We start from the raw sequence: 25,824 nt of genomic DNA on the forward strand, positions 1-25,824 counted from the left end.
CATAAAAGGCTAAACAGACCATGTACTGGTTAACAGGATCAGTGTAGACTGGTACCAAATAGTCATCAAGGCATGGTGGGAAAAAGAGCCTGTTCCCCTGTAAAACCCCAGGACTCTTAAGTTGTTGTAAAATACATGCTTTATTTGTATTCTTTGTATCTATCCATGAAACACTCTAGCTGATTTTTTTTTTGTGATTGCAATGTTTTTCACCCCAACAGAATTAAGTTTAATGACCAAAATTAAAAGTTTATACTGTTATATCTTATTAAATGTGACTCAACACTGATTTCAGAAGCCTCCAACATGACTTAATCTATGATTTAGATCGAATTAGAAGCATTTTAAGTTCCAAATTATCAAATTCTTGGAAGTAAAATATCAACTTCTCAAGGTGATGCTATATTTGGGTCCTTACAGATAAAATTAAAGGAAATTTTGCAGTGATTTTCAGTGGCTTTCACTCAGGGAGAGGATATGAAGCCCTTTGGCTCAGTAGACCCTGAAGCTGGTCAAAGCAAAATTATATATAACTGGATAAAAGTGGCAAAGCATCAGTTTCAACCATGTATGGCCACACCTGTCCAAACACAACTCCCTCAGAAAACATCAGGCAATCTCAGTGGAGCTTTGCTACTTATCAGTGAGACCATGGCTACAGCTAGGTGGTTCTAGTCGCTATACAGATAGAGAGATTAGATAAGAGCTTTGCTTTTTGTTCCTGCTGCTAAAGGTAAATAAGCCACAAAGGACATTAAATGAACTAATGTGAGTTTTCTTAATGCATCACAATTAATCATTCTACTGATTCAGGTGTGGAGCTCCTACAGGGACTAATACAAGCACCAACCTGTGCAACATTTGCAGTAAACTGCAGCGTGGGGCTCAGGTAAATCAGATGATGTCTAAGGTAAGGTCAGCATTAACAGGACAAGGAGAAGCACCTCTGATTGGTCCCACACTGAGAATAATAGTATCATTTGTAGCACCAATTATTCCTGAGGTTAATCTACTGAATACATTCACCATAATAGCTGTTGCTGAGGAAGTACTATCCCTGCTGAGTATTCGGGCCTCTCCCGCAACCTTCCTACAAAGCATTAGACATCCAAACGCAGTTCTTTCCAAATATGGGCATGTGACTGTTTGACTCCCGTTTCTATCACCCTCAGTGAGAGAATTGTGCAAACATTATGTGAGATCACACGATTTGAAAGATGGTTTTAGTCAAAGAGCAGTGGGTGGCTTCATACCTCAGCTGTTAACGTTCCGGGACATGTGGTACCATAGCATACTGGATGCGGCATGGTGAAGGCTTCTTCAGGTTTAATATCAATCGGCACTACCTCATCTGGAGAAATATCATAAAATGGCCACTTCGCCAAGCTGGCAGGGAAAATTGGCCAAGGTTCCTTAATTACATGAAAAGGCATGAAGGAAATGACAGCCTAGATATGGTGTTAATAAATGACCATTAGTGCTGACCTCCCATTAGTGTTGATCAAGAAGGAAGCACTTATCCATCTCTAAAAATACAAGTTAAGAGCCAGAATCCTCATCTCAACACAAGCCCAGGTATCATCCAACCAACCAAGATAACAAACCCAGTGATGCAGTTAGTAGAGTGCTGTGCTGCTCGGATTTCCAGTACCTGCAGATTTTCTCGTTTGACACGGTTAGTAGGGCCACTGCCTCAAAGCTCCAGAAACCCTAGTCCAGACCTGACCTTGGGTACTGTCAGAGTGGAGCTTGCATGTTCTCCCTGTGAATGTGCGTATTCCCCTCCAGGTACTCTTCTTTCCTCCCACATCCCAAAGACACATGAATTAATGAATGGTAGATTCTGAGAGAATTTGATCAGAACGTGAGAGAATAGAAGAATGAGATTAATGTAGGATTAGTATAAATAAGTGATTGATAGTCAGCATGGACTAGATGGGCTGAAGAACCTGCTTTTGCACAGTTCTCTCTATCACCTAGGTGAAAGGGGAGGATCGATGATGGATGGGAAAGATGAGGTAGGAAAGGTATTTAGATGGAGTCAAAGATGAGTTGGGACTGTGCAAGGTAATTACCCATAAAAGGGGTTCAGCAATTCATAAGTCTGTAAAGAATCTGGAAGGGTGAAACAAAATTGTTTTTCTCACAGAGACAAAGAGTGTGGAACAGGCAATGACAGAGAACAAAAGGGCAGTGAACTGAACACTGCACTTGATTTTCCTTTCAATAGTGATGGAAATCAGGCAGAGAACTCATCGTTGGGCTGTCCCACCATCAGCAAAGATTAAAAAGCTCCCCCCAAAAACCTGTCACAACCTTAAGCCCCACTGAGCAGACCATAAACCTTATTGTCTCTGTAACTGACAAGGGAACGTTTTCAGCACAACTCCATCCAGGAATTTACCAATGTGCAATGGGACATTGGAAACAAACAGGAAGTGTGGTAGTTACACCATCAGAAGTGGCAACGGTACAAGAGAGATGTACAAGACACTCAGAAGAACCTGCTCTGATCTCATAATATTGCTTCACCTGAGTCTGCTGTTCCCAAATTTAAAGCAATAGAGCAGTCTGTTAGTAATAACCATACCGCCAATGCCTACGTAATATAAAAGTACCATTTCTTTCACAGCATCTGAAGCAGCAATAAATTAAGCTGCATTTTTTTATTTCACACAAGAGTCACAATCTTAGAATATTTAAATGGGCGAGTGCACTGGGCAGAGTGGAGAGAGAAGCTTGAGGAAAAAATTGTGGGTAAATAGACCCAAAGGATAGAGGCCTCTATATTGCCTCTGCTCCCTATGAGAACATCTTCATACTGAGATCAGTGCACTTACCTTATACCAAAATTTTATATAAAATATAATACAATCAACTAAGAACATTCATCTCCCCAACAGATTGGTCCCAAAAGATGTTGTTCATAATCTGTTATGTCCAATGAATCACCCATTAATACGTAAATCAGGTGTAAGCAGTGAATGGGGTGTGTTGCTTTAAAGTAATAGTATGAATCTTTACCCTATGTTTGCAGTTATACTGTCCTATACTACAATCTATTATTTTGTTCTGAAGTTCAGCAGAGTAACCTTCTGATTACTCTCTGCAAAGAACATTGTTCCAATAAATGGTATATTGCAAACACCGTATGTAGAAAACACTGGAAGAAATAGAGGAGAATTTCCAGATCACAGAGGAGAATTTCACTGCTCGAACATCTTACTGCGAGGGAAAATGCTGGGCCAGGGCCAATACTAAAAGAAGTCAGTCCTGCCTAACAGTGAGTAATTGGTCATTGTGAAACTAGGCTATAGATGGGTAGAAGTCCTCTAATTTAGCTTTGTGCACTATGTGGGAGATAATGTTGCAGATTCAGATACAAGGCAAGATGTCTTAGTAGAACAGCTGACAGGAAGAGAACGTTTTCTAATAAACATGGTAACATTACATCGCACAGCACTATCTCTTAAGGAAATTACACTTAGAGTATCAAAAAGGCCATATAAAAATAAATTTCACAATTTTCTTTCAGAACACACATATGTACAATAAATCTTCTGATACTGCCTGTATCTGACAAATGTCTTAATCAATGGTAAATTACAATATATAAAATTGACATCGCTGTTATTAAATCATGCAAAAAACATGCGGAAAAAACATGCCAAAAACAAAACCCCAAAGTCTTTTCCTGTTGGTTGAGTGTTAGGTTCAGCATGCAGGTAGTTCTCGCTACCAACCTGCCCCTCTGCTGGCCAACGAGCTCCAGACACTGGTTCCTTGAGAAAGAGACAGCTCAGTACTTTGCCTCGGTGCTGGCATGGGCACAGGCTTCATTATCTGCACTTTAGAGGCAAACTCTTCCGACACATCCTCTATGGATGAGATGTCAAGCTCACTCTCCTCATCGTCTGACAACTGCAAAGAGAAAGCAGAGATGGTTGATGTGGATGTCATTATCAGTGAGGTAACGGGATGGAAGAATAGAAAATATTATTGGGATTACTGGAGAGTACTTCATCAGACACTAATGCAATTAATTGCATAACTGGCACAATCTGCCCCTGAGTTGAGGAATTGGCAGAGAAGGGTTACATGCTTCAATATGTAGAAATGTTACAATGCAACAAAGACATGGCCATTACTATTCCCATGCTTAGAAACTCCTGGTCTAATATTTGTTAAATGTTTAGGACTTTCAATATGAATGCCCAGAGTCTCTCCATCATATCTGCAGTATAAAGTAATTTAACTTCAGTTAAGACAGGATCTATAAAGATAGCCATGTATTTTTACAAAGCTATTGCTTGTAATACTTCTGCACCTCCCCAACTGGCAAAAATATGTGCACTTTGCTGAGCGTGTACTAACTTAAGGAGCAAGGAGATACATACACACTTCCTCAGATACACTCTGGGTGTATCAGAACTACATTTATTCTGTTTGCCCTGTATATTCGCACCATATTGTTCACACAAGTGTTTCTTTGGAATAAAAATAACTTGCAATCAATAATTTTAAGTCAAATTTACAAACTTCACTGTTAAGTCATTAGTAGATTTTCTTTCAATACATTGGTTTTAGCTGGTTCCAGATGAACAAGGAATACAAATGACAAGATCAATGAAATTCCCCACGTATACTGAGGGAAAAGAAACAAAAACCTTGTAAATAAATCATAACAAACACAAGAGGTGGTCATGTGCCTTCCTGTACTGTGCCAGGCTACAGGATTCACCATTAAGTAGAACGTTCTGCGAGGGGCTGTTGGTCAGTGCATGATGTGGCAGTAACAGGGAAGATAAACGTAGTGTGTGACAGGCCAGGAGATCTGGACCATGAAAGGAGGAGAGGAACCCGAGGGAGGTAATGAGCAGGTGAGGAGAAGAGAAGGGGCGAGAGAATAACCGGAATGGGGAGTGGTCATTCTTTTCCCCATGGTCCACCATCCTCTCCTAATAGATTCTTCCTTCTTCAGCTCTCTACCTTTTCCACTTATCTCCTCCCAGCTTTGTACTTCATCAGTCCTCTCCCACCCACCTTCCTCCTCACCTGCACTCATCTGTCACCTGCCGGCTTGTACTCTATCCTCTCCTTCCACCTTACTCTAGCTTCTTCCCCCTTCCTTTTCAGTTCTGATGAAGGTATTTCCATCCAAAACATTGACTCTCGATTCTCTTCCAGAGATGCTGCCTGACTTGCAGAGGTCCTCCAGCATTCTGTGTGTGCTACTTAAGATTTCCAGCATCTGCAGGACCTCCTGAGCTTATGGGTTGATGAGAACCATCAAGCAATGGATATGCTGATTAACCACTAATCAAAGTCATTCCTGGAATGGAACCTGAAGACAAGAAATTCCATGAGCTAGAGATGAAAGGTGACTGCTTATGAGGTTCAGCAATTCAATGATAGTTTAAGCTCAGGTTCAAGTTTATTCTCATTGGCATATGTACATGGGGTATAAATGCCATGAAAATTAGCTTTTTGCAGCAGCAGTACTGTACATTAAACATGACAAATAAGTTATATTTAATAAATTATACATAGCTTGTACAAAAAGTCAAACTTTAATTTTATTCTCATGTGCACAAGTACATGTACTGTTTGTACAGGTGCAAAGTATAACCTCCTTGCAGCAAAATCACAGGCACCATACATCATACGTATAAACAGCATTCACATGAAAATATCAATTAAACAAAAATCATGCACAATTTTTACAAAAGAGCACAATGTTAGAACAAAAGAAGTCCACTTTGGTGTGTTACGTACCCCGTAACTGGGTTGCCAAACCAGCAGAAATGGATCACTCAGTTGGAGTCTGGAGTACTAGAACTAAGAAAGTTTCATTAAAGAAACAAGCAACACAGTAATCGAAAGGATAATAAATGCAACAGTTCAGTGATGATAAACACACATGTGCACAGAATTAAGATAACAGCATCAATCAAGCTCTATCGTTGTCTAGGGGTAAATGACCAATTTCAAAATGACTCAAAGTTCAGTCCAGTTTAGTAGTTCAGTTCGCAGTAATCGTTGCCATGGCGGTGGACAACGTGGGGGAAGAGAGAGATAGAATAGGAACAACTCATCATTCAGAACGGCTTCACTCACAGACCAGCAGGATGGCTCACAAACAGCTTTTGGGCAGGTCCTTGGTGATGTCACCTGAGGTCACCGACTGTGACCCCTCCTCCAGATGCGGTCGATCCTCTGCAGTGAACCCGGCACCCAGGCAAGGGCGGACACACACCGGGTTCCCGCTGATCGTACCTTTCCACCCCCGTCGTTGTCCGGCACTTCTCACCCACTCGTGAGAAGCGCACCGCTTCCAGGGTCTCGTTACCTCGGGTGGCGTGTGTGTCTGTCTTAGCGAACCTGTCCCTTTTTATCCCCCTGCTGGGGTATCGCCTGTCCATCACTTCAAACAGTTCAGGGTTCAAAGGGGGGAGCCGCTCCAGACAGCTCTTCCTCCTACATCCCTTCATTACACATCTCCAGACGCTGCTCCATTGTTCCTTATCTCTCCTTCCCCTGAGGGCAGGTGGCAGACCAACTGCTGATGCCACTGATGCTAGCCCAGGCCAGCAAACATCTTAATTTTATGTGTATTCCCGTAACACTTCCCCCCTTTAAGGATTTTTACCGGGAGGTAAAAATTACAAACATGACTATATTATCTGATACATACACAATATACATCTTTAACAGTTATTTAGCTAATACAGAGAATTTGAAGCTGTCAACACCTTGACAGACAGTCATCACATTTTCTGTTCCTTTTACACGTGTTATTAATAATCCCTTAGACCAGGCTCCAACTCAGCAAACTTCATAGTGGCCAAAAACACTGATGAATTGCGACCAATGTAACCTCTCATTTGGTTTTGTCCCGGACCACAACAACAAGGGTCGTCCCATTCCGACTCAATTTTCCCTCGCAAGGGCTTAGTAGGAGGGGGACGGGTATTGACCGCAGAGTTATTGCAAAACTTCCTGCAGTACCCCACCATCTCCAAAAGCCTTCTGAGGGCCCTCTTGTCTGTCGGGGTTGGGAGGTCAGCGATAGCCTGCACTGTAGCTTGCATCACTGCCAGCTGCCCCTGTGTCACCACAATTCCCAGGTAAGTGACATTCGTGTGGCCGAATTCATTTTTTCCAAGGTTCACTATCAAGCTGGCTTCAGACAGCCGTGTTAAATTGCCAATACACACCTCTGTGTTCATCAGCCCTTTAGTCACTGAATTACTCAAAAAATATGGGTGTTGTTTGCTTGGCCGCCCTATTGTAACAGACATAACCCAACGTCCCAGTTCTTTGCATTTCCTCGGGACAATCAGACACATGGGTGCGAGTCGTTTAATTACTCCTTCGGGGATTAAGGGAGAGACCTTATCAGTAGACCTGGCCAAAACAATAGCCTTCTCCCATCTGACCGATCCCATCCTAATCTTTTCAAAATGGTTTTTTCCTCTTATCAAGGGGCCCCTAGCTTCATTGATTTCCACGCTAACACCGACTAGGTTTGTTAGCATATCAAAAGCCGGTGACCGTCTCAGTTCGCGTCGGTCATGATCAATAACATTCTTCCCCCTGGGCAGCCGGTAAATCTCTTTCATGATTCCACCAACTGTTTCCCCCAGCACCGCAAAATGTCCACCGGGGGGTACCTCGTGGGCCATGTTAAAAACCTCATCCCCGTAACTCTTTTGCACCACCCCCCACTCCTCATCTGCGGATGCTGTACTTGATTTCCCTTTCTTCCTTAGCACTTCCTCATCCGCACAATAGCTTGTCAAGGCTGTGTCAGAGAGAGCGGTCTCGGCAAAAACCATCAGCCCCTCGTCTCGCTCCTGCGTCTGCACAAATTCTTTCCTGGCTACTGCTACGTCCGTCCCAGCTCCCTCACTACCTCTTATCTCACTACACCCTGTCTCATACAAGGTTGGCAGAAATGTTTCAGCCAAATTCACCATCGCGGGCGGGGCCTCCATGCTGGCAGGCTGACCCGTCAATCTCACGACTGGGAACACGATCCCTCCGGCGATGTCATTACCGAGCAAGACTTCCACGTCTTTCATCGGTAATTCGGACCTCACCCCAATCGTGACTAGTCCAGAGACCAGGTTGCTCTGTAAATGTATCTGGTGCAAAGGGACTGACTCTGTCCCTCCCCCAACACCTTTGACCTCTACCTCCCCAGTCTGGGTCTCTGAGCTAAACTCTAATACACTCTTCAGTATTAGTGACTGACACGCTCCCGTGTCTCTCCAGATCCGCACTGGAACTGGTTTTAACCTCTCCTTCACTGACACCAGTCCGGCCGAGATAAACCTCTCGCGCCCTTCCTGGACTTTTTCAGACCTGTCCTTCCCTAGCGGTTCGCTTAACAGCTCAATACAGCCATTCAAAATTTCCGCTTTTCCTTTCCCCGTCTCCTTCCTTGGGGCAAAGCACCTGGACGCAAAGTGTCCGACTTTCCCACAATTATAACAGACGACTCCAGGAGACTTCCTACCAGACTGCTCCCGGTCTACCTCATCCTTTTCACTAGTCCCCGGCTTACTTTCTGACTTTTCCGGTGGACTCTCCCCGCCGTCCTGACTACCCTTCTGGTAGCCTTTACTCGGGGCAACCTTCATTTTATGCGTCAACGCATACTCATCCGCTAACTTAGCAGTTGCGGCTAACGTGGCTGCCTCTTTCTCATCGAGGTAGGGTCTCATACCCTCAGGGACACAACCTTTAAACTGCTCAATCAGAATCAGCTGCAGCAGTCTGTCATAATCCCCCTCTACCCCTTTCGAGGCGCACCAACGCTCACAATATGTTTGCATCTCGCGAGCAAACTCCAAATACGTGCGGTCCCACCGCTTCCTCGCATTCCGGAACCTCTGCCGGTATGCCTCCGGGACCAACTCATAAATCCTGAGGATGGCCTCCTTCACCACCTCATACTTCTGGGCATCTTCCGCGGATAAGGCGGAGTAAGCTTGTTGGGCCTTCCCTTTCAGTACACTCTGAAGTAAGACAACCCACTTATCCCTCGGCCAGTCCTGACTTATAGCTACTTTTTCGAAGTGGAGAAAGTACCGATCCACATCGGTATCGTCAAATGGGGGAACCAGCCTAACCTCCTGGGTCGCCCGGAACCCTCCACCTTGGTTCGGCACGAGCCCCTGCTCGGCCCTTATCTTTAACTTCTCCAGCTCAAATTCCCTTTCCCTCTGTTTCTCCTCTCTCTCCAACTGCCTGTCCCTCTCTCTCTCTTCTCTCTCCAACTGTCTTTCTCTCTCTTGCCTTTCTACCTCTTTCTCTCTCTCCCGCCTTTCTAACTCTTTCTCTTTCTCCCGCCTTTCTAACTGCTTCTCTTCGTGTTCTAACTGCCGTACCCGGAACTCGTGCTCGAGTCTCAGTTTTTCAAGCTGTACCTGTACCGCGTCTCCAGCAGGTTTTTCAATAGACACCTCCCCCAGCTCACCTTGGGGAAACACACCTTTAGATACATAGTGCTCTACAATAGCTCTGTGTATCTCCTCTCTCCTCATTGTCGACTTCACCTTAGCAAGATTCACCCGTTTGGCCACAGCTATCAATTCCGATTTCCTGGCATCCTCTAATGCCTCCAAGGTCGGCGCCTTTATAAATTCCTCAACCTCCATTTCTGCTGTTTGTCTTTTCTTTCTTTCGGGAATTTTAACCCAATCAATTTACTCCGTCCCAAATTTAGCGTTCAAAATCGCGGACGAGAACCCCACTTATGTTACGTACCCCGTAACTGGGTTGCCAAACCAGCAGAAATGGATCACTCAGTTGGAGTCTGGAGTACTAGAACTAAGAAAGTTTCATTAAAGAAACAAGCAACACAGTAATCGAAAGGATAATAAATGCAACAGTTCAGTGATGATAAACACACATGTGCACAGAATTAAGATAACAGCATCAATCAAGCTCTATCGTTGTCTAGGGGTAAATGACCAATTTCAAAATGACTCAAAGTTCAGTCCAGTTTAGTAGTTCAGTTCGCAGTAATCGTTGCCATGGCGGTGGACAACGTGGGGGAAGAGAGAGATAGAATAGGAACAACTCATCATTCAGAACGGCTTCACTCACAGACCAGCAGGATGGCTCACAAACAGCTTTTGGGCAGGTCCTTGGTGATGTCACCTGAGGTCACCGACTGTGACCCCTCCTCCAGATGCGGTCGATCCTCTGCAGTGAACCCGGCACCCAGGCAAGGGCGGACACACACCGGGTTCCCGCTGATCGTACCTTTCCACCCCCGTCGTTGTCCGGCACTTCTCACCCACTCGTGAGAAGCGCACCGCTTCCAGGGTCTCGTTACCTCGGGTGGCGTGTGTGTCTGTCTTAGCGAACCTGTCCCTTTTTATCCCCCTGCTGGGGTATCGCCTGTCCATCACTTCAAACAGTTCAGGGTTCAAAGGGGGGAGCCGCTCCAGACAGCTCTTCCTCCCACATCCCTTCATTACACATCTCCAGACGCTGCTCCATTGTTCCTTATCTCTCCTTCCCCTGAGGGCAGGTGGCAGACCAACTGCTGATGCCACTGATGCTAGCCCAGGCCAGCAAACATCTTAATTTTATGTGTATTCCCGTAACAGGTGCAAAATAAATATAATGACACTAATACATGAAAACCTGCAGATGCTGGAAATCCGAGCGACACGCACAAAATGCTGGAGGAACTCAGCAGGTCAGGCAGCATCGATGGAAATAGAAAACAGTCAACGTTTTGGGCCGAGACCCTACTTCTTAATGACACTAATGCAAGTCGACAGAGAGAAAGAAATACAGTCAGAGATAGTGTTACAGATTTTCAGGTCAGTCCAAGAACCCGATGGCAGTGGAGATTTAGAATCAGGATCAGGTTTAATATCACTGGCACATCGTGAAATTTGTTGTTATGTGGCAACAGTATATTGCAATACACAATAATAAATTTGTAAAGTATATTAAATATATATGTATTTCTTAAAGAAAAATTAAATGAAATAAGTAGTGCAAAAAGAGAACAAAGAAGTAGTGAGGTAGTGTTCAAGGTTCAATGTCCATTCAGAAACCGGGTAGCAGAGAGGAAGAAGCTGTTTCTGATCGTTGAGTGTGTGCCTTCAGGCTTCTGAACCTCCTCCCTGATGGCAACAATGAGAAGGGAAGAAGCTGTTGTTCAACCTTAAAGACAAAAACTAGCAGAAGTAAAACTCCAAGAACCTCCTCAATTCGTCAGGAGTGGTGGTAAGTCTGTCTAGAATAGTCAGGAGTGGCAGTAAGGCTGAGTAGAATAGTCAGGACTGGTGGTAAGTCTGTCTAGAATAGTCAGGAGTGGCAGTAAGGCTGAGTAGAATAGTCAGGACTGGTGGTAAGACTGTCCAGAATAGTCAGGAGTGGCAGTAATGCTGTCCAGAATAGTCAAGAGTGGTGGTAAGACTGTCCAGAATAGTCAGAAGTGGCAGTAAGGCTGAGTAGAATAGTCAGGAGTGGTGGTAAGGCTGTCTAGAATAGTCAGGAGTGGTGATAAGACTGTCCAGAATAGTCAGGAGTGGCAGTAACGCTGTCCAGAATAGTCAGGAGTGGTGGTAAGACTGTCCAGAATAGTCAGAAGTGGCAGTAAGGCTGTCTAGAATAGTCAGGAGTGGCAGTAAGGCTGTCTAGAATAGGCAGGAATGGCGGTAAGGCTGATTAGAATAGTCAGGAGTGGCAGTAAGGCTGTTTAGAATAGTCAGAAGTGGCAGTAAGGCTGTCTACAATAGTCAGGAGTGGCAGTAATGCTGTCCAGAATAGTCAGGAGTGGCAGTAAGGCTGTCTAGAATAGTCAGGAGTGGCAGTAACACTGTCCAAAATAGTCAGCAGTGGTGGTAGGTCTGTCCAGAATACTCAGGAGTGGCGGTAAGGCTGTCTAGAATAGTCAGGAGTGGCAGTAAGTCTGTCTAGAATAGTCAGGAGTGGCAGTAAATCTGTCTAGAATAGTCAGGACTGGCAGTAAGGCTGTCTACAATAGTCAGGAGCGGCAGTAAGGCTGTCTAGAATAGTCAGGAGTGGCAGTAACGCTGTCCAGAATAGTCAGGAGTGGCAGTAAGGCTGTTTAGAATAGTCAGGATTGGCAGTAAGGCTGTGGGGTGCAATCAGAGTAGCTCACCTCCTTGACTTGAACACTCTTAATTTCATTTTTCAGCAAGCTATAGTACCAACCTTTACTGCCAGTCCTGTCATACTAAAGGTTAGGGAATCAACATTCAATTCAAAACTAACTAATTCTAAAACTTAGCAGTGAGAAAATCCAATCACCAATCCACAACGTCAATGTTCACAGCTGGAAGCAGAGGATGGAGCAGGGTTCTCACAGATGCCCTTATCATGATGATCTCTGTGGTGGCACAGTAGTCTAACTCGTATCGCTGCTGCTCAGTTGCAGGGACTGACCTCCAGTGCTGTCCGTGTTGAGTTTGCATGTCCTCGCTATAACCCAGTGGGTTTCCTCCGGATGCTCTACATTCCTACCACATCTCAGAAATGTGCAGGTATTTGGCCACAGCAAACTGTCCCTAGTGTGCCATGAGCAGTAAAATCTTGGAACAATTGATGGAAATGTGGAGAAAATAGGTTGGAAGGAAAATTGGTTGCACCAAAGGCCTCTTTCAAAGAAGTACAGTATGTAGGGAAAAGATATACAGTATGAGACATTCAAATTGAGAAGCCCTAGGTAAAAAGCAGATTTTAGAGTAGTAGGCAAATGGGGAAGGCTGTTATAAGAGCTATCTCTTTTAGCTTCTTTACTAGAGTCACAACAATAAAGCAAAGAGAAATATGGATAAAATATTGCTTATGCCTCAGCTAATGTGCACTTCCAGGTTCTATACATTTGTGAGTTTGCTAAGACTTTAGACAGGGAGCAGAAGGGTTGCCTGGAAAGTTAAATTGGATATTTTGTAGAAAATCGAAAGTTGAAAACGTTAGGATAGAGGTTTTTCTAGACCATTCACAGTTCTGATTGTGAAAATAAACTCTTAGTAACATTCAACATGGGCAAAGAAGGATAATCGCTCTTTAGTTGCACATTAACCCATTTGATCTCACCCTGTGAGAGATATTCCCTTGGTTTTACCACACCTTCCCCCCCCCCACCCCAACTCCACGTACTCTGCAACAAAACTAGCTTCTTTTACCCGTTCTGAAGGACAGTCATCAACAGGACCTTGTTTTGACTTCTGTAAACTTCCTTAGTGATCATCTTGTTGGATCAGGTGAAGCACAAAGCCCTAACCTGGAAGGTTGTCCCCAACATGACAGTGGCCTGACTAAGTACAATGGACTGCAGTGTGTGTCAGAGGTGTAAAAATCGAGCAAATACCTGCAACTTCTTCACCATGGTGCTGTTTTTTGGGGAGGTTCGAAGAGCAGCCTGTGATGCAGGCAGGAGTTTAACGCCCCCAATGGGTTTCTTCGCTGATGAACTCAGCTGATTCTCTAAAGTCCTAGCCAAACTTTGAACCATAGTCCCTGGAAAACAGCAGAGAGAAAATAACCTCTCAGACACAGAACACATTTGTGACATTGCCGATGTACATGAATTAATGGGATTGCCATTGTCACCATCATGATCATTGCCTCTAAATGTGAGAGGTTGAAAGTTTTGGTGTTCAGAGGGACTGTCCAATTTAACATGCAGTTTTTGTTACAAAAGAGGAAGACAAACATTAGGTTGGTCTTTATTGCAAGTGTTTGTGGGTATAAGAGCAGAAATTCCTTGCTTGAATTACGAAGAGCCCAGAGGCACAGGTCTGGTGTCCCTATCTAAAGGAGGATATACTTATGGAAGGAATGCGGTGAGGAGTCACTAGAATGACTTGATGAGCAAACAGCTCTGTCCTATGAAGAGAGATTAAGAACACTGGGCCTATTCTCCCTTAAGTATAGAGGAGTTAGAGGGGTTCTTATGGAGATATGAAAAATTCTTGCAGGACTTGATAGAATAGACTCAGAAATTATTTAGGAAACAAAAAGGATGTAATAAGCGAGAGAGGGTGCAGAAAAGATTCACAATGATGTTTCAAGACTGAAAGGTTTGAATTATCATGAGATACTGGATAGGCTAGGTTTATTTCCCTGGAGCAAAGGAGGCTGAGAGGTGACATAAAAGAAGCGTAGATGGGTAGATGGCCAGAGCCCAGACACATAGTAGGACCTTCCCAAACTAGAAGACAAAGTTTAAGGTGAAAGGTGAAAGTTTAAAAATGGGATCTGGGTGGGTAAAATGATTCTCCTGGCTAGGATGTCTAGAACCATGGATCAGTTTCAAAATAAAGAGTTAGATATTCAGCACAGCAATAAGATTTTTTTTTATTTTGGCACCCAGCACTTAGTAACTCCATGGCATTCACCAACTAAAGAGCTGAGGAGGCTCTGTGTATATTCACTAAATTTCTTCTATATTAAGGGAATTAGGGGCACCAGGGGTCGGGATTGAACCCAGGTTTCTCGCACTGTGAAGCAGCAGTTTACTAGCTTTACCACAGTGCTGCTCTTTCACTGAGACTAGTTTTACATTGCAAGGTTCATTTTTTTAATATATTGAATTTAAACCCTCAGAGGTCCACGGTGGGAGCTTATCTCACAATCTTTAGATTGTTAATCTAATCTTTTGGATCACTAGACCAGTATTATACCTATTCCAGTAATGCACCAGTCTCTAGAGCTTAGTAATGTTCTATTTCAAGTATTCACTGGGGAAAAGCCACTGGTCTCCCACAAGTTATATTTATTTCACAGCCATCTAAACTCAGTGAGGTAATACACTCAGTGGCCACATCATTAGGTACACAGTGCAAATATCTATTCAACCAGTAATGTGGTAGCAACTTAATGGATAAAAGCATGCAGACACAATCAAGCAGTTCAGTTTCAGACAAGAGAAAATCCTGCAGATGCTGGAAATCCAAGCAACATACACACACAAAGTGCTGGAGGAACTCAACAGGGCCCACTTCTGAAATCTACTCCTCATCTTTTTTTCTTCAGTCCTGCTGAAGGGTCTCACCCGAAATGTCAACTGTACACTTTTCCATAGATGCTGCCTGGCCTGCTGAGTTCCTCCAGCACCTTTTGTGTGTTGCAAGCAGTTCAGTTGTTGTCCAGACCAAACATTAGAATGGGGAAGAAATGTAATCTAAGTGACTTTGACGGTGGAATGACTGTTGGTGCAGACGGGGTGTCTGGGTTTTTGAGTATCACTGAAATACTGATTTCTTGGGATTAATACACACAGCAATCTCCAGAGTTTACAGAAAATGGTGTAAAAACAAAAACCATTCAGTCAGCGGCAGTTCTGTGGGCAAAAACACCTTATTAATGATCAGCGGAAAATGGCCAGACTGGTTCAAGCTGACAGGAAAGCAACAGCAACCCAAATAACCACTTGTTACAACAGTGGTGAGCGGACAAGCATCTCTGAACGCATAACACATCGAACCTTGAAGTGGACGGGCTAAGCAGCAGAAGACCACAAACATACACTCAGTGACCAATTTAATAGGCACAGAACGTGCCGAATAAAGTGGCCACTGAACATACATCTGCACAAAATCCTACCAGGGTAGGTAGGTAGGATTTTCAAAGAAAACATCAAGATGCACGTGGCAGCAGAATACCTGGTGGGCTGCGGACTGTGGGGGCTGCAGGTGGACTTGGGGCCCCAGTCGAGATGTCCGTGTCTGACCAGTTGTCATCGTCACTCACAGTAGCCTGGTTCTGCTTCTGGCTAGACAGGATGACGTTAACTTTTGGTGCGTCCTTGACACCCACACTGGTGACATAGGCGCTGTCCACGATGGACTCATCATCAGAAGAGAACGGAGGCGTGCTGCGGGAAGGAAAGAAAAGGGAAGAAGATCCAGCTGCAAAATACAGTGTGACAACCTGTCACCCGCCTCCTGTTCTGAGACCACATTCAGGAATGCGGTATCAATAAACTGGGATACATCTGATTCATCCACGCAGGAAACCTGGGGCTCCAGTTGTGCTAGGTTACTCCATGCCCCACAGGCACAGAACAATAGGCAAGGCCGTTAATATTCTTAGAGCATTGCAGCATAGATATTTCCTCTTACTGTGGCAATTAGTGGGGATTACAGTCTCGAAATTAGCAATCTGCCATTCTAGATTGAGAGGAAATTTCAGCGAATCCTTGGAATTCCTTACACAGGAGGGCTCTGGAGGCTCAGCTACTCAAGACGGAGATCCACAGAAGTTTGTAGATTGGAGTGACATTGTGGTAGAAGACCATCTTGGATGACTGCATCTCCTATGAACGCCAGACAGATGGAAACCACCACAGACAGGGGAGACAACCATCTGAGAAACGCTTTGAAGTATCAGGCCAGAGTATGTACTCAACCCTCTGAATAGAATGTAAATTCACACTCCTGGGTTCTAGGGAATAAAAGCTCCCACATGGGTTACAGTTAAACCTGTACCAAACTGCTCTGGACTGTGTTGAGAACCTGGGAACATGATCCCCAAGCACCCTTTGTTGAGTGACAGTGGAGCTGGGAAATCATACCTGGTGCTAAGTGCAGCTGAATGGGAAGGACTGGCAGCTGAGCGCTGTGCAGCAGGCTTGGGTGTTTCAGTCTGGCAGAACTCTGGGTCAATCACTCGAGACGGCTTTGACAAGACAGCCCGAGGGCGCTTGCTGTTAGCCACTGGTTTCGGTGATGAGCTGGTGCGTCTCTGCGCTGTAATTAAAAGAGCAGAGTGTTATAGACAGACCAGTAGACGTCTGTTTCATCACCTCAATAGATCATAGCATATACACAATATTCAACCCATCTTGTATACCCAGCACTCCCAGAAATTTCTTGATATAATGTGCCTATAGTCTACCCTGTTCAAAAACCTTAGCTAACAAAATCCATAGATGTTAGCTTTAAGAGATTAAAATGGTCCCCAGTGTCCACAGCTTTTTTTAGATTAGATTAGATTATGAGGACACTCAGTCCTCGTTTATTGTCATTTAGAAATACATGCATTAAAAAATGATACAATGTTCCTCCAGAGTGATATCACAAGAAAACACAGGACAAACCCAAGACTAAAACTGACAAAACCACATAATTATAACATATAGTTACAACAGTGCAAAGCAATACCATAATTTGATAAAGAGCAGACCATGAGCACGGTAAAAAAAAGTCTCAAAGTCCCGATAGACTCATCATCTCACGCAGGTGGCAGAAGGGAGAAACTTTCCCCACTATGAACCTCCAAGCGCTGCCAACTTGCCGATGCAGCACCATTGGAAGCACCTGACCGCAGCGGACTCTGAGTCTGTCCGAAAACTTCGAGCCTCCGACCAGCCTCTCCGAGCACCATCCTCTGCCGAGCGCTTCGACCCCGCCCCGGCCGCCGAGCAACAAGCAAAGCCGAGGACTCGGGGCCTTCTCCTCCGGAGATTCTGGACCACACAGTAGCAGCAGCAGCAGCAAAGCAGGCATTTCAGAAGTTTCGCCAGATGTTCCTCCGTGCTCTCATGTCCATCTCCATCAAATCAGGATTATGCACGGCACCCTACTTGACAAATAATAGACATCACCACCAGAGTGGCCGCTGCGAGCGTGTTGCGTCGCCACCTTCTCTTCTTTTCCTTTGGAGAAGAGAATGGGAAGAACTGGCAAATATAGTTGGCGTTTAGAATGCTTAGAATGTTTAGAAATCCTGCTCCTTCGGTCTTGGGACTGGGCCAGTTGAGCTTCTGATCAATCATGACCCTCAGGATGTTGATGGTGGGGAACCTCAGCAATGGCAAGGAAAGATGAAAAACTGGAGATGCTCAATGCCTGGCACTTCTGTGGCTTGAATATTACTTATCAGCCCGCTTATTAATATTATCTCAGCTCTGCTGAATACAGGCATGGGCTGCTCCATTTGCTGAAGAGTTGAGAATTGAATTGAACATTGTGTAAACATCCCACTTCTGACCTTATGATGGAAGAAAGGTCAGTGATGAAAGAGCTGAAGGTGGTTGGGCCCAGACACTAAGAAGCTCTTGCTCTGATTCCTTGGGCTTGGATGACCTACCTCTGAAAACAATGACTATCCTCCTTTATCCAAGTAATACCACTGGCCAGTTTTCCCTTTGGTGTCCAGTGACTTCACTTTTAACAGGACTCTTTGATTCCACACTTGGTCAAATGCTGCCTTGACTCTGACTGCAGTCACTCTCACCCCACTTCTGGAATCCAACTTTGGACCAAGGCTGTGATGAGGTCTGGTTCTGAGTGTTCCCAAACTGGCTGTTCATGAGTAAGTTCAACTGAAATCTCAACAGCACCTCCCATCACTTTGCTGATGATTGGGAGTGGACTGCTTGGGCAGTAATTAACTGGATTAGACGTCCATTTTGTGAAAAGACCCTCTCTGGGCGACATTCCACAATGTCAGCCACTGGAACAGCTTGGCTAGAAGCACAGCTAGTTCTGGAGTGCAGGTCTTCAACTCTATAGCTGGAATGCTACCCTGTCCCAGAAGCTCTGCTGCATCCATTGTTCTTAACCATTTTTGACAGCAAGTAAAGGGAATTGAATTGGTTTCTCTGAGGGTGGGGAAACCAAAATGACCCAGAGAGCACAGATGATACCAAGGTGGGAAACAGGTCTGCAGAGAAGAACTCCAAACAAAACACAGGTCCACCCAAATGCACACAACAGACAGAACAGGAAATAGTTGTGTGGCCAAAGACGAAAGAGAAATGGGTCACCTTGCTCACACATACCTTTACCGGACTGAAGTGGGGGGGAGGTGTAACCTTCGCTGTGTTGCTTCTCTTTAACCTTCTCAATGACAATCTTTGCAAAGCGCTTGCGGAGGCTGGTGAACTCACGGAAGTGCTTGGCCTTGCTCTCGCGTTGTTTCTCCACTGTCAAGCTCATGTTCTTCATGGTCTGAGCTGGGATTCCTTTTGAACCCTGCAAAAGAACCCAGAGTGTCCATTGTAAAGGTGAATGAGGGAGTTCGAGGAAGATGATCTCCCCTGTTCCGAACTCCCATTGCTGCACTATGCTCCAAAACAGGCTGACCCTCCGAGTTGCTCTTCGAGCAACTACAGACATTAAAGGCTCTGAGACTGTGCAGAATAACTACAGTCTAATTACACAGAAAGGACAAACTCATAAATGCCCCATTATTCAAGGGCAAGGCCAGCAGGTCCATGACCTTCATATACCAGCATACAAAATAGGAGCTTCCAATTACGTGACACTAGCCTTCTGTGAGTCATGCACTATGACAATAGGAGACTGCACACGATGAAATCAGGCCAACAAACAACTTGCTAAAGGAATTTGATGGGCTGAGCAGCTTCTAAGAGGGATAGGAATTATCGATGGCTGAAAAGCTGAAATAAAATGCTGCCTGTCCTGCTAAGACCAACCAGTAGTTTCTCTTTTCATTTTGGTTTGGCTGCAAAATTCTCCAAGAGGATCTTCATCTGGAGAACAGGCAGAAAATGTGACAAAGAGATTCAGTACAACACACTCAAAATGCTAGAGGAACTCAACAAGTCAGGCAGCATCTATTGATGGGAAGAAACAGTCAACACTTCATTGTGTGTGTGTTGCTCAATAGTTTCAGCGTCTGCAGAATCTCTTATGGCAAGGAGATGTAATTCTTTTCCTCCATGTACAGTGAGTAACAGAGAACAGGAGTATAACTACAGTACATTCCGAGTGAACCTTAGAAAATGCCCAATGCAGAGAAAACTTTGGTCACCAAATTTGTTGGAAATGAGTTATCTAATCCCACCATCCTGCTCTGAGTCCGTAGTCCCACAGGGCATAGCCCCCCAGGATGTCTCCATGTGCTGTTTAAATGTGATGACAGTGTCTGCACCCACACACCTTTCAGAAAACTAGTTCCTAACCCACTTCTTCCTCCGAGTAACTGAAACTTTCATCACACCTAATACTTTCCCCAGTTACATTAAAGCTATGTCCCTTAACTTTTGGCTCTCCTGCTATGGAAAAAGGTCCTTCCTAATTATTTACGGTTCTCAGTTAAGTCTCAACATCCCCAGCCCATCTAATTTTCTCGGAAAGCAAGAACTCCTCAGTGCTCTCTCAAATCTAATCACATCTCTTCTGCATTGTTGCCACAACAAATTAAACTAGCTCAGATTAAATTAATTAGGTTTATTGTCATACGCGGCAAGGTGCAATGGAATTCCTTGGTGATGTGAAGCTCTCGAAGTAAACAGTATACACAATAATAAGAAATACAACAATAAATATGGTGACGAGCATAAAAACTATGGAACAGTCCAAGGTATAATGGCACAAACTGAGACAGTGCCGAAGAAATCCTACTGTGGCAATATTGGAAGTGGTAGAATTAAGGGTCTATAAACATGGCAGCACCTCTGGGAAGGGAATGTGAAGGAAGTGATTGTTTCAAAAGTCTGACAGCAGCATGAATGAAGCTGTTCTTGATTCTGGTCCTCTGGGCTTTCAAGGTCCTGATCTTTTCCTTGAAGGAAAAAGAGAGAAAGGGGAATGACCAGGGAGGCATCCTTGCCGATACTGTTAGCTTTCCTGATGCAATGTACCATAAAGCCGGAAGTGATGGAGCACTAAGTGGAGCACTCACACAATGGCCTAACTCATGTTCTAGCACAACCTCCCTGCATTATCCTCCATGCTTGGTCAGTAAAAGATGGCACCCCAGCTGCCTTTCTAACCACCGTATTGACCTTGTTCTGTTGCTGGATCTCTGGACAAACATACCAAGCTGCCTTTATTCCTCAACACAACTCAAGCTTCTCCTTCCTGTATAGTATATCCCTTTGCCACATTGAACTTCCCAGGTATGAGTCGCTGCGAACTGTAATGTGGAAACAAGTCCTTCGCTCCATCAAGGTTATAGCAAACAATAAACACACATTCTGCCACTAATCCTACCACAACACTTCTACTTTCCCCGCATTCCCATCAACTACCCCAGAGATCAGGGGTTCCAACATTTTTATGCTATGGACCAATACCATTATTGATTTATTTATGTGCTTACTGTCTTGTATGGGCTATATGTGCTTTGTGCTGTGTGACTGTTGGTACCGTGTTTGCGCCTTGGCCCCAAAGTAATGCTATATTATGGTCGACTACAGATATCTGTGGCATTGATAGACTCAGGGTCTGGACTATATTTTTCTTTTGCATGGTTGCATTTTACTGATATCCTAAAAGAGCTTGCTATCCTGTATGTGTGAGAACTAGACTTCAAGCCGCAGTGTCGCTTGTTTACAGACAGAGCCGGTATGCTCCACTGGGGTCAGTGTGGCATGGTGTCCAGGCTGGAGTTGGTGCTGCCCCCAAGTGTTCGCTCGGCAGAAGGCAAGCTGTATCATGGCTCAGGTCTTTTTTGCATGGCTGTATCTTTATGTGCTTGCTACCTTGTATGTGCTGTGTGTGCTTTGTGCTGTGTGACTGTTGATGCTGTGTTCTGCACCTTAGCCGCAGACTAACACTGTCTTATTTGGCTATATTCATGGGTATTCACGTATCGTTGAATGACAAATTACACCTGAATTGCACTGAATTAAGCAAATGGCCTGTGGACCCCAGGTTGGGAACCCCTGCCATAGATTCTGCCCCTTACTTACTATCAATAAATAATTTACAGAGGAGATTAACCTACCAACCTATATGTTTTTTAGAATGTGGGAAGAGACAGAACACAGGGGTAAGCACAGGTACCACAGGGAGAAAGAGCAGACTCCACACAGATATCACCAAAGGTCAGAATCCAGCAGATCATTGGAGCTACCCGCTGCCAAAGTAAAGTATAACATCCTCTTTTCTACAATAAATTCAAGTTATCAATGTTCTGCTCAAAAGACTGGGCATCACAAAGCAATGCACTGAGTTGCACCTCAGTGCATCCATGTGGCTAGTGTCTGTATCATCTGTGAAAATCTTTATCAAGCCTATTGCTGTCAATTAAATTCATAGAACCATGGAACACTACAGCACAGAAAACAGGCCATTCGGCCTTTCTAGTCTGTGCCGAAACATTATTCCACTAGTCCCATTGACCTGCATCCAGTCCATAACCCTCCAGACCTCTCCCATCCATGTACCTATCCAATTTATTCTTAAAACTTAAGACTGAGCCCACATTTGCCACGTCATATGGCAACTCGTTCCACACTCCCACCGCTCTCTGAGCGAAGAAGTTCTCCCTAATGTTCCCCCTAAACCTTTCCCCCTTCACCCTAAAGCCATGTCCTCTCGTATTTATCTCTCCTAATCTAAGTGGAAAGAGCCTATTCACATTTACTATGTCTATACCCCTCATAATTTTGTAAATCTCTATCAAATCTCCCCTCATTCTTCTACGCTCCAAGGAATAAAGTCCTAACCTGTTTAATCTTTCCCTGTAGCTCAACTCCTAAAGACCCGGCAACATCCTAGTAAATCTTCTTTGCACTGTTTAAATCTTACTGATATCCTTCCTATAGTTAGGTGTAGTTAATATTTACTTCAAACAGAAAGCATGATGTTCTATAAAACTCCACTGGAAGTAACTTCCTGATGCAGAATTATTTATCACATTTTGTCAATAAACAACCTTTGGATACAATTTCCTACTGTCCTGGATCCCACAAGCTTTTACTTTTTTGCCTAGCTTGCCATGCCCTGTCAAAAGTCTTGCTAAGAATTTACATCAAAAACAATACCCTCGCTGACCTTTCTTGCTGTGTCCTCTGTGACGGGGTCCTGAATTACCCCCAATGAACTGTGCTTTTGAAAAGAGAGCGAGAGAGTGTTCAACACAGACACCTTGTTAAAAAGAGACAGAAAGAAAGAGAGTGAGAGGCGAAGACTGCTCACAGTTTGTTCATACTTTCTGCAAGGACACTGGCAGCTTCCAAGTACTTACAGACAGAGAAGGGAGGAGCTGCTTGATGGACAGCTGGTATTCAGCACGGTGAGATAAATAAACATCAGCTGTTAGACCTACAGACACATGGTTTTGGACACTGAGTGAGCTTTGTTGTGCCCACAGAAAATCTGGGTTTTGGAGGATTGATCAGGCCGATCGATCAGAGGCTCTCGCAGTGTGAAAAGGGTGTGACCGGTGGGGAGTTACTCATGTGTCCAATCCTCGCCTGGGTTGATAATTCACCACAGAAGAATGGTCTCCTTAGTTGTGGTCACAGTCGGTGACTTCTAAAGGATTTTGGAGGACAACGGGAAGATCGACGGCATCAGCTCACCTGAAGACTCAAATCTCTCCCTCTCTCTCTCCCCATCACTACTCAACTCAATACCACAAACTGAATTGAACTTTACTCATCATCGTAAGGCTATCTATTTACCCCTAGACTTGAAGAAGCTTGGTTTTCATATATTTCCACACTTACATATATATATATATAAAATCATTGCTAACTTGTTTGATTTATCTGCATTTATATTACTGTATTGCGTAGTTACTAATAAATTCTATTAGTTAATAGCAATTCTGGACTCCGAAGTGTTTTCTATTTGTGCTGGATCTTTAACCTGTCACGGGGTTCGTGACAAAATTGGGGACTGCGTCCGGGGTATGAACAAGTTGGTGGGAGCTATTCTAAAAATTGTGTGGGGACTTGTTTGAATTGATTGGGGAAAATCCCTTTTGATTTGCTTGTGTGGAAAAACAGCAGAAGTGGACGTTAGTGCTGAGAGGTTTCTGTTGGAACCAACTCCTGAAGTGTTGGATGATGCTAAGAAGGATGTGCTGTTGGGAATTGCTCAAAAGTTAAGACTAAAGGTGACCGCTGAAGTGAGGAGAGCCCAGATGCAGACGGTAATAGCCGATAATAGTATGTGTCAGTATGCTTAATTATGTTTTAAAATTCTGGGAGAGACTTAACAACGCTTGTGACCTTGCAAAACAGAATTTGCAAAACTCCCAAATTAAAATGGCACATTGGTTGGATAGGATAGCACCTATGGGTACTGTTAGGAAACAAATGGAGTCATGAAGGCTGGAACCAAGATACCAGATAATTTTAATGTACTCAGTGTAGTCTCCACAAAGCTCGGAAGCACTATTGTTTTGAAAAATATTAATAACAAGGTCCATCAGTTGGAATCTACACTGCAAAAACAATTGAAAGAATTAATTAGCAAGCATAAAGATTTATTTCCTGACATTCTAAGGCAGTACACAGCTGCAGTGCATGCGTCATTGTAAATTCAGCCCAGCCCATCAAAGAGCATCCTTACAGAATGAATTTAGAGGAAAGAAAAATGGTTGAACAAGAAATTGGAAACAAGAAAGAACCAGGAAAGAGAGTGGATGACTGTATTAATAGCGTGGGAAAGGCTAAATACCTTACAAAGATTGACCTGTTAGAAGGATATTGGTGTGTTCCTTTGACAGAGAAGGCTAAAGAAATGTCCACATTTGTGATACCAGCTGGACTGTATGAATATAATGTTTTACCCTTCAGGATAAAAAATGCTCCAGGGACATTTCAAAGGATGATGAATTCATTAATTCAGGGTTTAGAAAATACAGGGGCTTATATTGATGACTTAGTGGTCTGGAATGACATGTGGGAAAAGCATAATGTGGCAGTAGAAAAACTATTTGAAAGGCTGTCCAAGGCCAATCTTACTGTGAACCTTGATAAAAGTGAGTTTGGCCATGCCACAGTTACATATCTGGGCTATGTAGTAGGCCAGGGCCAACTGGCTCCTGTACAGGCCAAGGTTCAAACTATTGCTGAGGTTTCTGTTCCAACAGGCAAGAAAGCTTTGAGAAGGTTTTTGGGAATGGTTCAGTAATATCGAAAGTTTTGTAAGAACTTTGCAGAAATCGCTCTCCCCCTAACAAAATTACTAGGGAAGAGTGAAAGATTTGTATGGAGGAGGCATTTGAACGTCTGAAAATCATCCTGTGTTATCATCCTGTGCTCAAAGCACCTGATTTTTCAAAACCATTCTCTACAGCAACAGACGCTAGTGACGAAGCTGCTGGGGCAGTACTGTTACAGAAGGGTGTGGATGACATTGAATACCCAGTAGCTTATTTCTCAAAGAAATTTAATGTGCATCAGAAAAACTATTCCACTGTTGAAAAGGAATTGCTAGCACATATCCTGGCTTTACAACATCTTGAAGTCTATGTTTGTCCTACCCAGAAACCACTTGTGGTTTACACGGATCACAATCCATTGGTGTTTCTAACTAAGATGAAGGATAAGAATAGAAGGTTATTAAATTGGAGTCTGATATTACAAGAATATGACCTGAAAATCAAACATGCGAAAGATACTGATAATATTATAGCTGATTTAGATGTTAAGTTAGAAATTGTACACGTGTTTGCTCTGTTATCTGATGATTATACATGTATTGTTTCAAACTCTGTAATTTACATTTAAACTAAAAATGTTGCCTTTGTCAAAAAAAAATTTCTAAAAGTAAGGGGGTGTGACAGGGTCCTGAATTACCCCAATGAACTGTGCTTTTGAAAAGAGAGCGAGACAGTGTGTTCAACACAGACAACTTGCTAAAAAGAGAGAGAAAGAAAGAGAGAGAAAGGTGAAGACTGCTCACAGTTTGCTTATACTTTCTGCAAGGACACTGGCAGCTTCCAAGTTCTTACAGAGAGAGAAGGGAGGAGCTGCTTGATGGACAGCTGGTATTCAGCACGGTGAGATATATAGAAGGTCAGCTGTTAGACCTACAGACGCAGGGTTTTGGACACTGAATGAGCTTTGTTGTGTCCACAGAAAAGGTGGGTTTTGGAGGATCGATCAGG

At 43.9% G+C, this 25,824-nt stretch overlaps 1 protein-coding gene across 5 annotated transcripts in view; it reads right to left on the bottom strand.

The window, feature by feature from the left end:
• Window positions 1-25,824, bottom strand: part of LOC134345467 (cilium assembly protein DZIP1L-like) — a 237,246-nt gene that overhangs the window by 55,319 nt on the left and 156,103 nt on the right. For all 5 annotated transcript variants that reach the window (XR_010017710.1, XM_063046168.1, XM_063046170.1 and 2 more), the window contains 5 exons: window positions 18,788-18,980; window positions 16,577-16,751; window positions 15,666-15,877; window positions 13,370-13,518; window positions 3,744-3,921 (listed from right to left, as the gene is read on the bottom strand). Coding sequence is in view for 4 of the 5 variants with exons in the window: in XM_063046168.1 (XP_062902238.1) it covers window positions 3,744-3,921; window positions 13,370-13,518; window positions 15,666-15,877; window positions 16,577-16,751; window positions 18,788-18,980 (907 nt within the window). In the remaining variant the exon portion in view is untranslated. The remainder of the gene's footprint in view (window positions 1-3,743; window positions 3,922-13,369; window positions 13,519-15,665; window positions 15,878-16,576; window positions 16,752-18,787; window positions 18,981-25,824) is intronic.

Source organism: Mobula hypostoma, chromosome 4, assembly GCF_963921235.1.
Source record: "Mobula hypostoma chromosome 4, sMobHyp1.1, whole genome shotgun sequence".
Classification (NCBI taxonomy): domain Eukaryota; kingdom Metazoa; phylum Chordata; class Chondrichthyes; order Myliobatiformes; family Myliobatidae; genus Mobula; species Mobula hypostoma.